This window comes from Cetorhinus maximus, chromosome 23 (assembly GCF_964194155.1).
Source record: "Cetorhinus maximus chromosome 23, sCetMax3.hap1.1, whole genome shotgun sequence".
Taxonomy (NCBI): domain Eukaryota; kingdom Metazoa; phylum Chordata; class Chondrichthyes; order Lamniformes; family Cetorhinidae; genus Cetorhinus; species Cetorhinus maximus.
Window position 1 is genome coordinate 60,004,281 of NC_135901.1, and position 12,048 is coordinate 60,016,328.

A 12,048-nucleotide genomic window follows, 5' to 3' on the forward strand; every position below is an offset into this window, starting at 1 on the left:
GTTGGGGAAAAGCTGGAGCCAATGATCCAGGAGAAAATCAATTGGCATTTGGAAAAGTATTGGTTAGTTCCAGCATTTTCTGTTTTTAACACTGATACTTCCCTGGATCCCAAGGCTCTCTGGGAGGTGTGGGGAGCTGGAACTTATACGTGAGAGTAACCAAAGGTGTGAGAACTGAAAAAATCTAGGGTTAGGAAGGAGACAAGATCCAAAAATGGAGCAGTTGGGAACAGGACATTAATCAGTCTCCTCTTATCCTGGAGAAATCAAGGACTCGACATTCTGAGAGTTTGAAACAAAACTGATTTATTGAACAGACATCAAGATATTAAACTTCAGCCCAGTTACAGGGATTGTTAACATCAATAGAAACAAACCAAAACTGTCAGAATGAACATGGTTCAGTTCTGGATGTGATTAACAGCAGCAATAACAACAGAATCCAACCCCTGCAGTCACTTGTGAACTCATTGCTGTCTGAGCAGGTGGGATGACCAAGTGAGTCCCTACCCACATTCGGAGAAGGTGAACAGCATCTCCCCAGTGTGAACTCGCTAGTGTGTCAACAGGTTGGATAAATGAGTGAACCCCTTTCCACACTCGGAGCAGGTGAACACTTTCTCTCCAATGTGAATTCACTGGCGTACACTGAGGTGGAATGAAGGCTGAATCTCTTTACACAGGAAGTACAGCGGAATGGCCTCTCCTTTTGTGAATTCGCTGGTGTTTCAGCAGGGTGGATAACTGAGTGAATCCCTTCCCACACTGGGAGCAGGTGAATGGTCTCTCCCCAGTGTGAACTCGCTGGTGTCTTAGCAGGTGGGATAGCTGAATGAATCCCTTCCCACACTTGGAGCAGGTGAATGGCCTCTCCCCAGTGTGAATTCGCTGGTGTGTCAGCAGATAGGATGACCGAGTAAATTTCTTCCCACACTCGGAGCAGGTGAATGGCCTCTCTCCAGTGTGAATTCGCTGGTGTCTCAGCAGGTTGGATGACTGAGTGAATTTCTTCCCACACTCGGAGCAGGTGAATGGTCTCTCTCCAGTGTGAATTCGCTGGTCTGTCAGCAGGTTGGATGACTGAGTGAATTTCTTCCCACACTCGGAGCAGGTGAACGGCCTCTCCCCAGTGTGAATTCGCTGGTGCGTCAGCAGGTCAGAGGATGCAGTGAATCCTTTCCCACACACCGTGCAGGTAAATGGTCTCTCTCCACTGTGAACTTGCTGGTGTTTCAACAGGTTTGATGACTGAATGAATCCCTTCCCACACTCGGAGCAGGAGAATGGTCTCTCCCCAGTGTGAATTCGCTGGTGATTCAGCAGGGTGGATAACTGAGTGAATCCCTTCCCACACTCGGAGCAGGTGAACGGCCTCTCCCCAGTGTGACTGCGTTGATGGATTTCCAGTTCAGATGGACGATTGAATCCCTTCCCACAATCACCACATTTCCACGGTTTCTCCATGGTCCAGGTGTCCCTGTGTCTCTCTCTGTTCGATGATCAGTTGAAGCCTAGTCCACACAAAGAACACGTGTACAGTTTCTCCCCACTGTGAAAGGTGTGATGTTTTTTCAGGCTGTGTAACTGGTTGAAGCTCTTTCCACAGTCAGTTCACTGGAACACTCTCATTCGGGTGTGTGTGTGTCTCGGTGCTTTTCCAGTCACACTGATGTTTGAAATCTTTTCCCACAGACAGAACTGACAAACATTTCTCCCTCCACATTCAAAGACTGATGATATTCAGGTTCTGCTGAATCGAGTGACTGTCAGATCTTGAAGTGATGTTTGGTTTGAAGATCCCCCTCTGTAAATCCTCTCCTTCCGATACCCTGTAAAAGGAGTTTACAAAAGTCATCACTGTCAGTACAGGATAGAAATTCAGAACAGACAATTCTCGTTTCTGTGGAACATTTTTTCCTCCCTTGTTCCCTCAAAGCTGCAAATCCCCGTCCTACACACTCTCCCTCTTCCAGGTGCTGAAATCCAAACAGAGTTTTGGACAATTATTTTTGTATCTTTTCAACAGATTTCTACAACTGAAGATAACAATATGTTTCATCATTCACTTCAGTCATTACTCGTGACAAAACATTAATCTGAAACCCCCTGACCGACCATACAGAATAGCAGATGTTAACCTTGTGTCCAAAACTTACTGGAGGTTTCATGAGTGATTGTGAAGGTGGTTTCTCCAAACCTCCCAGGGTTTCCTTCTTTCCTTCTCTCCCTCTCTAACTGAGTTAAAACTGGGATCAGTCTTATGCCCCATTCTGGTTCCTGCTTCTCTTCGTGATGACTAATTTCCTCCAGTTAAACACTGAGAAGACTGAAGACACTGTTTTCAGTCCCTGCTCCAATCTCCATTTCCCAGGTACCAACTCCATCCATCTCCCTGGGAACAGTCTGAGATTAAACCAGTCTGTTCACAACCTCGGTGTTAAATTTGATCTCGAAAGGAGCTGCTGACCTCATGTCTGTGCCATCACTAAGATCGCCTGTTTCTACCTCCGTAATATCACCCGACCTCACCCCTGTCTCAGGAGTGTCTCATCTGCTGCTGAAACCCTTATCACTGCCATTTTTATCTCCAGACTCGACCATTCCAACACACTCCTGGCTGGTCTCCCACATTCTACCCTCTGTAACCTTGAAGACATCCATATTTTTGCTGTCTGTGTCTTCACTCACAGCGAGTCCCGTTCCCTGACCTTCCTTGGCTCCCGTTCAAGGAGCAACTCAATTTTAAAATTCTCATCCTTGTTTTCAAATCCCCCAATGGCCTCCTCTCTGTGGCTCCTGCAGACCCACAACCCTCTATGATATCTGCACTGCTCTAATTCTAGCGTACCCTGTTTTATTTGCTCCACCATTAGTGTCCGTGCCTTCAGTTCCCTCGACCCCAAGCTCTGAGATTCTCTCCCTCTGTCTACCACACTTTCCCCCTTTATCTTGTACTCATCAGGATAGAGGGAAGAATACCAAATTTCAAAAATTATCAGTCAGGCTTTTAATGTGGCTGACTTACACTTGCTAGAAGCTACGTATGTTCATCCACAGGGACCCGTCCTCTGCAGACAGAAGGAACAAGTCCAGGCACGGGGCCTATTGTGGAATTAAACAAAAGCAGAGGGGATTACAGCTCCTGGCTGTATTGTCCATGGCAACAACCAATCAGAGCCGACGGGCCAACCAATCAGCACCCTTTTCTCGTGCAGTATAAATTGTGGTTCCCTTTGAAATTTGGGATTCTTGCTTCTGTCCTGGTGAGTGCAACAGGAAAAGCTTTGACAGCTTGTCTCTTTTTTCGTTAATAATCAAATTCTGTACAAACAAGCGACTATTTAAGTATTTTGGTCACCTCCTTCTGTGTCTGAATGTTATACTTCATTTTATAATTTCCCTGTGAAGCTCACTGGGATGATTTATGATGTTAATAGAAGTTGTTGTTGTTTCTGACTGTTACCCTGATCTCCTGTTTTACAACAACCCATTGATTTCACACCAAACTCTATCTCTGATTTATTGTCCTTCCTGCGGGTCATTCATCCGGGCCTGCAGCCTCTGTAAAGATGGCGCCCACGCATGCTCCCTGTTGCACATTGCCCCCTATAAAGATGGTGACCGCACATGCGCTCTGCTGCTCCTTGCCCCCTATAAAGTTGGCGGCCGTTAACTCGGGCCTACTTCCGGAGAAATTACCTAATCTGTGTTTGGAAGGATGGTTCCTTATTGAGGGTTTAGGACAGAGACCGTGAATTCATAAAGCCTCCCAACTCACCCGCCAGCCCTATCTATGGTCACGGGTTTTTTTTTCCAGCTCTCAGTCCGCGCTCGGTCTTTGTAAATCCCGCATTTTAAATCCGCTCGCACCAGCTCTCTTCACGCCTGATTTCACGCTCTACGCATGCTCCAGCTCACCATGATTGACGGCAGCTCCAGACCAATAGGGAGAGGGGGCGGGACTGGAGGACCAGCGGGAGCGGCTGTTCCTCCGGCCAATCGCAGTGAATGAGGGGCGTGGCCGGGCTTGAATTGGAGCATGCGCAGCGCGTGTGGGGATCGGGATCAAGGCGGTCGGGTTGAAAGTCCAGCGGCTGAGAAAGGGCCGAGTGCAGGAGAGGAATGGAGCCGGAGGGTGGACTGGGAGGATTCACAAACACCCGGTGTAGGACTCCAAACCCGGATTACAAACTCCCGGAGCCCAGTTTACACCCAGTGTTTGGAAACTCCTTTTCCAGGGGGTTAGAAGGGGAGGATTTACACACAGCAAACTCCAACCCAGAGAAATGTTTGTCTCTTAATTTCTATCCTGGACTGACAGGGATGGATTTTTTATAGTCTCCTTTGTACAGAGTTTTCAATGGGACGGATTTGGAGACGGGGAAATTCAAACCAAACTTCACATCAAAATCTAACAGAGTCATTCGATTCCTCAGGACCTGAATATCATCGGACTTTGATTGTGGAAGGAAAAAAGTTTGTCTGTTCTGTTTGTGGGAAAAGCACCGACATTTTCAAAATCCTGGTTAGACTGCACCTGAACCACTGTAATAACAATAAAAAAATGCTGGAAGTACTCAGCAGGCCTGGCAGCATATGTGCAGCGAAACAGAGTTAATATTTCGAGTCAACATGACCTTTCATCAGGACAGGAATACTGTGTTCAGTTCTGGGCATCACACTTTAGGAAGGATAGACTATATTGGCCTTAGTTGGAGAGCAGTGCAGATGTACCTGAATAACAACTGGACTCCAAGGGTTAAATTATGAGGAGTGGTCAAACAAATGCATCAGAGTAATTACAGCACAGATAGAGGCCATTCAGCCCATTGAGTCAATGCCAGCTCTCTGTAGAGCAGTCCAGTCTGTCTCATTGCCCCACTGTGTCTTCAACCCCCTGCATGTTTATTTCTCTTAAATGCTGGTCCAATTTAATTTTAAAGCATTTATCATGTCTGCTTCCAGCCTGCTCGTAGGCAGTGAGTTCTGTGTTATTACCACATGTTGTGTAAAATATTCCTCCCTGCATTTGCCCTGTATCGTTTGCCTATAACCTTCAATCTGTGTCCCCCTAATCTTTGTACCGTCACCAGATGGAATCAACATTTTCTTTGTCCACCTTATCTTAACCTGTCACAATCTTGTTCACCTCTATCCAATCTCCCCTCAACTCTGTAACTCCAAGAAGAACAACTTCAGCTTCTCCAATCTCCCTTTGTAACCGAATTCCCTTTTTCCTGGAACCATTCTGGTAAATCTCCTCCGCATCCTCTCAAGGACCCTCACCCCTTTCCTAAAGTGTGGAGACCAGAACTGGATGCAATACTCCTGTTGTGATCTAACCAGAGCTTTATGACGGGTCAGCTTATTTTCCCTGCGTTTATACACATTAAGTCTGCTTATGAAGCCCATGATCTCATATATTTTGCGAACTGCTCTCTCAATATGTCCTTTCGCCTTCAAATGTGTATGCACATCAGCCCCCAAGTCCCCCAGTCCCTACACACCCTTTAGGACTGTACCATTGAGTACCCTATTCATTCTGCTAATATTCATCATCTCACGGTGAGGTTTGTATTCCCTGGAATTTAGAAGATTGAGGAGGATTTTCTCGAAGTTTTCATGATATAAATTGGACATGGTGTGGTAAATAGAGGGGAACAATTTCCATTGGTTGGGGAATCCAGGACTGAGGAACATCGTCTAAAACTTAGAGCCAGACCTTTCAGGAGTGAGATTAGGAAAATCTTCTTCAGGTAAAGTTGGGAGAAGTTTGGAATTCTCTTCCTGAATTAGCAGTTCATGCTTGATCAATGTTCAGTTTCAATCTGGCATTGATAGATCCTTCCTAACACAAGGTATAAATCAAGGGACAGGAGACAAAGGGTCACAGATCAGCCGTGATCTGATTGCATGGTGGGACAGACTCGAGGGGCTAAATGGCCAACTCCTAGAATCATTGAAACTGAGAGCACAGAAGGAGGCCATTCAACCCTTTGTGCTTGTGCTGTCTCTTTGAAAGAGCAGCTGTGTTTAGTCCCACACACCCATTTTCTGTTTGTAACCCTGTAAGTTCCTCAATCCCAAATCCCTGTCAACTCCCTTTTAAAATTCCTGATAGAATCAGGTTCCAGCACCTTTCCAGGTAGAATGTTCCAGGTCCTGACAACTCGCTGTTAATGCAGAAATTGCTGAACTCGATGTTGAATCCGGAAGGTTGTAAAGTGCCGAATTGAAAGATGAGCTGCTGTTCCTCGAGCTCCCATTGAGCTTCATTGAAACATTGCAGGAGGCCGAGGACAGAGAGGTCAGAGTGGGAGTGGGGCGGAGAATTAAAATGACAAGTGACCGGAAGCTCAGGTTCAAGCTGACAGACTGAACGGAGGTTGTTCCACAAAGTGATCACCCAATCTGTGTTTGGTCTTCCCAACGTAGAGCAGATCGCATCGTGAGCAATGAATACAATAACTAAATTGGAAGAAGTACATATTAATCACTGTTTAGTTTCATCTTGCACAACCTTGAGAACAACCTGAAGAGAGATAAAAACAAAAACAGAATTACCTGGAAAAACTCAGCAGGTCTGGCAGCATCGGTGGAGAAGAAATCAGTTAATGTTTTGGGTCTTCATGACCCTTCGGCAGAACTGAGTATAGTTAGGAGAAAAGTGAAATATAAGCTGGTCTAAGGTGGGGGCGGGGCGGGGGGAGAGAGAAGTTGAGGGTGTGGTGATTGTGGAGATAAGCAAGCAGTGATAGGAGCAGGTAATCAAAAGATGTCACAGACAAAAGGATCAAAGAGGTGTTGAAGGTGGTGATATTGTCTGAGAAAAGTGCTAATTAAGAATGGAAGACAGGATACTCAAGGTACAGCTCTGGTGGGGATGGGGTGGAAAGACTAAAAAAGTTTTAGCTTTAGATTTAAAAATAATGGAAATAGGTGGGAAAAGAAGAATCTATATAAATTATTGAAAAAAAAGGGAGGGGGAGAAACGGGGTGGGGATGGGGGGAGGGGGAGTTTAAGATCTAAAGTTGTTGAATTCAATATTCAGCCCGGAAGGCTGTAAAGTGCCCAGTCGGAAGATGAGGTGCTGTTCCTCCAGTTTGCATTGGGCTTCACTGGAACAATGCAGCAGCAAGCCAAGGACAGACATGTGGGCAAGAGAACAGGGTGGAGTGTTAAAATGGCAAGCGACAGGGAGGTTTGGGTCTTTCTTGCGGACAGACCGCAGGTGTTCCGCAAAGCGGTCGCCCAGTTTGCGTTTGGTCTCTCCAATGTAGAGGAGACCGCATTGGGAGCAACGAATGCAGTAGACTAAGTTAGGGGAAATGCAAGTGAAATGCTGCTTCACTTGAAAGGAGTGTTTGGGCCCTTGGACGGTGAGGAGAGAGGAAGTGAAGGGGCAGGTGTTGCATCTTCTGCGTGGGCATGGGGAGGTGCCATAGGTGGGGGTTGAGGTGTAGCGGGTGATGGAGGAGTGGACCAGGGTGTCCCGGAGGGAACGATCCCTACGGAATGCCGTCAGGGGGGGGTGAAGGGAAGATGTGTTTGGTGGTGGCATCATGCTGGAGTTGGCGGAAATGGCAGAGGATGATCCTTTGAATGCGAAGGCTGGTGGGGTGATAAGTGAGGACAAGGGGGACCCTATCATGTTTCTGGGAGGGAGGAGAAGGCGTGAGGGCGGTTTTTGAAGGTAACGTCATCAGAACAGATGCGACGGAGGCGAAGGAACTGAGAGAATGGAATGGAGTCCTTACAGGAAGCGGTGTGTGAGGAGCTGTAGTCGAGGTAGCTGTGGGAGTCGGTAGGCTTGTAATGGATATTGGTGGACAGTCTATCACCAGAAATTGAGACAGAGAGGTCAAGGAAGGGAAGGGAAGTGTCAGAGATGGACCATGTGAAAATGATGGAGGGGTGGAGATTGGAAGCAAAATTAATAAATTTTTCCAGGTCCCGACGAGAGCATGAAGCAGCACCGAAGTAATCATCGATGTACCGGAGAAAGAGTTGTGGGAGGGGGCCGGAGATACGTTACTCGAAGAATAAAGGTTAAAATAAAATATAATTACATTGTCTATTTCAGGGTGTAATCCAAGAACAACACCTTGTATTTACAGGAAGGGTTGTGAGGCTGGAGGAGGTTACAGAGATACTGAGGATCCGGTTGACATTGTCTATCTCACCGGTGTCAAATTCATTTTCCATGGTGGCTCTGATCCAATATCCTGACAATGGGCGAGGGCCACATTCAGCAGAATTTATAAAAATGGAACTAGATACAAATAAACTATATCAGTATTTACTGACACCTCGGTTTTATTTATTGTTCCTGCTGCTCCCAGTACCCGGCATCTCTTCGCTTGAACCATCACATCAACACTCGGGGCAAATGACTGGGCTGAGGCCTGTCTCAGATAAAAACACCAGGACCACTTGTCACCACAGAATCTGTCGCGGAAAAACGGAGTGAACACTCAGAACCTGGAACAAAAACAGAATTACCTGGAAAAACTCAGCAGGTCTGGCAGCATCGGTGGAGAAGAAATCAGTTAACGTTTCGAGCCTTCACGACCCTTCGGCAGAACTGAAGCATAGTCTAGGAAGTCTTTATATTAAAGTCGTGGTATCACGGAGAGCCGAGTCACATACAATGGAACGAACCAGTCTCTGCCTACCACCTCTTTACACACATAGATATAGCAAAAGGTTCGTGACAGAAACTTGGGCAATTACAATAGTTTCAAATGGTTTCAAAAGATAGCGATCAGTGTTAATGATTTAACGATTAGACAAGACAATGTCAATGGTTTAGCAAATAGACAGGACAATGTCAATGGTTTAGCAAATAGACAGGACAATGTCAATGGTTTAGCAAATAGACAGTGATAATTGGTTACATATCCTGGGCAATGCGCACACACAATAGTTTTTTTCTCTTAGATTTTGCCACCGTATCTGACATCCGGAGCCTCTTAGTCTGGGAAGGTAGCACTGGCCCTTTGATTTGCTAATTTATGGGCTGGCTGCGTGACTGTTTGGGGACAGTCTACAGTAAATTACATTATACATGTATTTTAAGTTTATTTCTCTCACAAATATAGGTGTATTTTATTTCATTCACAATTGTACGTGTATTTTATTTCATTCACAATTGTACGTGTATTTTATTTCATTCACAATTATACGTGTATTTCATTCACAATTGTACGTGTATTTTATTTCATTCACAATTGTATGTGTATTTTATTTCATTCACAATTATACGTGTATTTCATTCACAATTATATGTGTATTTTATTTCATTCACAATTATACGTGTATTTCATTCACAATTGTACGTGTATTTTATTTCATTCACAATTATACATGTATTTTATTTCATTCCCAATTACACACGTATTTTATTCCTCCACAGTCCCTCCTTGTTAATCTTTTCTTTTAGATTAACACCAGTGAGGGATAATATCTTCATCATCATACGGGGGTTCATAACCATGAGGAAAAGGCCGGTCCCTGGCGGGGTAAACTTTCTCTCCCCACCAGTGGGCTTCGCTGGGGTCAGTGCGCATCATTTGGGTAATGATTGGGGCACCCCCTAATCCAGTGGAGACACTATTGATAATCTGGGAGCAGCAAATCCGTAAAGTAACACACGCACAGCACCCTATGATACATGCTACGATTATCCCAATTAAAAAGTATAGCAACCAACTTCCCCAACCGGAAAACCAACCTAGTATTGTAGACCACTGAGAATCTTTTTTATAAAAATCGCTCGAACTTTCCCCAGCCTTCTTTATTTCTTGTACCTTGTCCATGACATGCTTTCCCAAGTCAGTGATATTTTCAGAGACATCGGGGACATAAGTGCAGCACTCTGAGCCTATCATAGCACAAGTTCCACCTTTTTCAGCTAGAAGGAAGTCAAGGGCCATCCTGTTTTGTAATACAGTTAGGCGTAATGCTATCATTTCAGTGGTACTGGCTGAGATCTGCTTCTGTGTTTTAATCAGAGCATCAGCCGTCGAATTAGCGACTTTTTCAAGCGCAGCTGCCAGGTTGATAATTTCACGTGAATTACGAGCCGATCCATAAGGGGGCAAAGCAATCATCCAGAATCGTTCAGATTCCGAGATGCCACGGCGATGTAGGCACCGATGTGGGTGCATATCTGATTTACCTATATGGCGAAGATAGGGATTTAAGTATGTTAGGTAGCAACAACCACTCCAGGTGGGAGTGGTTTTGTTCTTTTCCGAATTTCCTACAGACATGTTAGAGAAAAAGGACAGCTGAGGCATCCCAGGCAACCAGGGGTAAGCTTTATCTCCACAAACCCAATATGTACCATTAAGATGGTCTGGTGGATGTTCAGCACCGACGGGCTTTCGGACAGATAGGCCAAAGATGTATGATACCGTAGTATGACAGGAGCTTCGTCCCAGATCATAAGTGCTGAGTGTAAGGCTGGAACACCAGCAGGTGGCGTTTACCAGCTCTAGTGGGGATCTAATTCTAATCCCATGTTCTGTATAGTTCCACCCATTGGCAGGTGGAGAGCGACGGAACCAACCCCTAAACATATTGTGCTGCAGTGTTACAATATCAAAAGTTCGAACGTCAGCATACTCAGTGTCATTTAGGGGAACAGCACGCCAATTACCCGTCTCTCCCCCATGTTGGGGAGTCTGGGCACATATCCAACAGGCACCCTGTCCTACCTCTCTAGCATAGGTGCGGCATAGAGACAAAAAGTGTTGGGAATCCTTTGGGTACCCCCCTCAAAATATAGCCAAAAGACAGAATATAGCAAAAGGCAGTATCCGATACATAATGCAAATTAGTTCACTGATAATGACGGTTATCAGACGGCCAGACAATGTTTTTTACAATGAGTGGCGTGGACCCAATCTTCCTCCCTGTAATCTTCAGGGCCGTTCAAGTTGTTAGCAGCACAAGGTAGGATCCTTTCCACCCTCTCATGCAATTCAGCTGCTGTCTTCCACAGAGGAAAATGAGCACAAATCCAACATTTAGTCCGATTAACTTGCGAGGCTATGGCCTGCATTCGTTGAACCGCAGAATTGGTATTCCATGCCCCCGCAAGGACCACGCAGGACAGGATCCAAATCAGAGTCAGCATTCTGACGGCTCAGTTAAAGTTCTTGCACAAGCACTTCCGTCCGAGGTCAGCGTCCGCTTGATGTGCGATGCGTGGATCCACAAGGGCGTCCTTCAACCTTTGCGGCCATATGGATGGTGAGTAGGACTTGGAAAGGCCTTTCCCATCAAGGTTCCAAACAGTTCTTTCACCTGAAGGTCTTTACTAGGACTAGGTCCCCGGCTGGTATTGATGGCAGTCTTCAACGGTGGGCTTTTTCTGAGCTTCTACTACCTGTATATGCAAGCTTTTGAGACAGTTAGGGTGAGAGCACATAGTCATGAGCACCAAGGGTAGAGCTTCAGGCCCTTTCAAACTGGTTTCTTCACATAATTTAGCTAGTTTGTTTTTCAGAATATCATTTTGCCCCAGTAGACTGGGGGTGGTATGGGCAGGACAGGTGATGGTTGCATTGTAAGGCCTTCAGCAGTTCCTTTATCACTTTAGCAGTAAAATGAACAACAATTTTACAACAACAACAGCATCATTTCGTCGGGTGGGATACACCTCCACCCATCGCGAGAACAAACATACTAGAACCAAAACATAATTATATCCCGTACATTTAGGCATTTGTATAAAGTCCATTTGTAGGTGTACCAATGGGCCCCATGGCTGGGGTCCCGTACCAGCAGTCACTGTGGGCGTCTTGCCTGGGTTATGTCATTGACATAGGTATAACAGGTATTACTAATACAATGCATATTAGCATATTACTATTCACTATACATTCAACATTCATTCTACATACACGTGTTAAACTTCTGAGCTGGCAACCGGTCAAGTCATGATTCTTGTGTCATGAGAAATTCAATAAATGCTCATTAGTTACCCATAAAGGGACTACCCCTTCTTTAGTCAGTCTTAAATTTTCTTGGGCTTGTTC

The 12,048-nt window shown here is 45.5% G+C and overlaps 3 protein-coding genes across 5 annotated transcripts in view; 1 reads left to right on the forward strand and 2 right to left on the reverse strand.

The window, feature by feature from the left end:
• LOC144698328 (uncharacterized) overlaps positions 1–12,048 on the reverse strand; it is a 694,970-nt gene that overhangs the window by 69,649 nt on the left and 613,273 nt on the right. The gene's annotated exons all lie outside the window — the stretch shown is intronic.
• LOC144698345 (uncharacterized) overlaps positions 1–12,048 on the forward strand; it is a 44,139-nt gene that overhangs the window by 7,008 nt on the left and 25,083 nt on the right. The gene's annotated exons all lie outside the window — the stretch shown is intronic.
• Positions 676–10,170, reverse strand: LOC144697664 (uncharacterized). Its single transcript, XM_078569684.1, has 2 exons — positions 9,811–10,170; positions 676–1,428 (listed from the first exon to the last, which is right to left on the reverse strand). Exons 1-2 carry the CDS (start codon positions 10,168–10,170, stop codon positions 676–678), a joined length of 1,113 nt encoding a protein of 370 aa, XP_078425810.1.

Excerpts from the sequence above, each read along its gene's own strand:
- LOC144697664 (XM_078569684.1), bottom strand. The coding sequence starts at position 10,170 with ATGCACCCACATCGGTGCCTACATCGCCGTGGCATCTCGGAATCTGAA. Across the intron at positions 1,429-9,810 it reads GAAAGCATGTCATGGACAAG|GGATTCAATCGTCCATCTGA; the intron begins GTACAAGAAATA and ends GATTGTGGGAAG.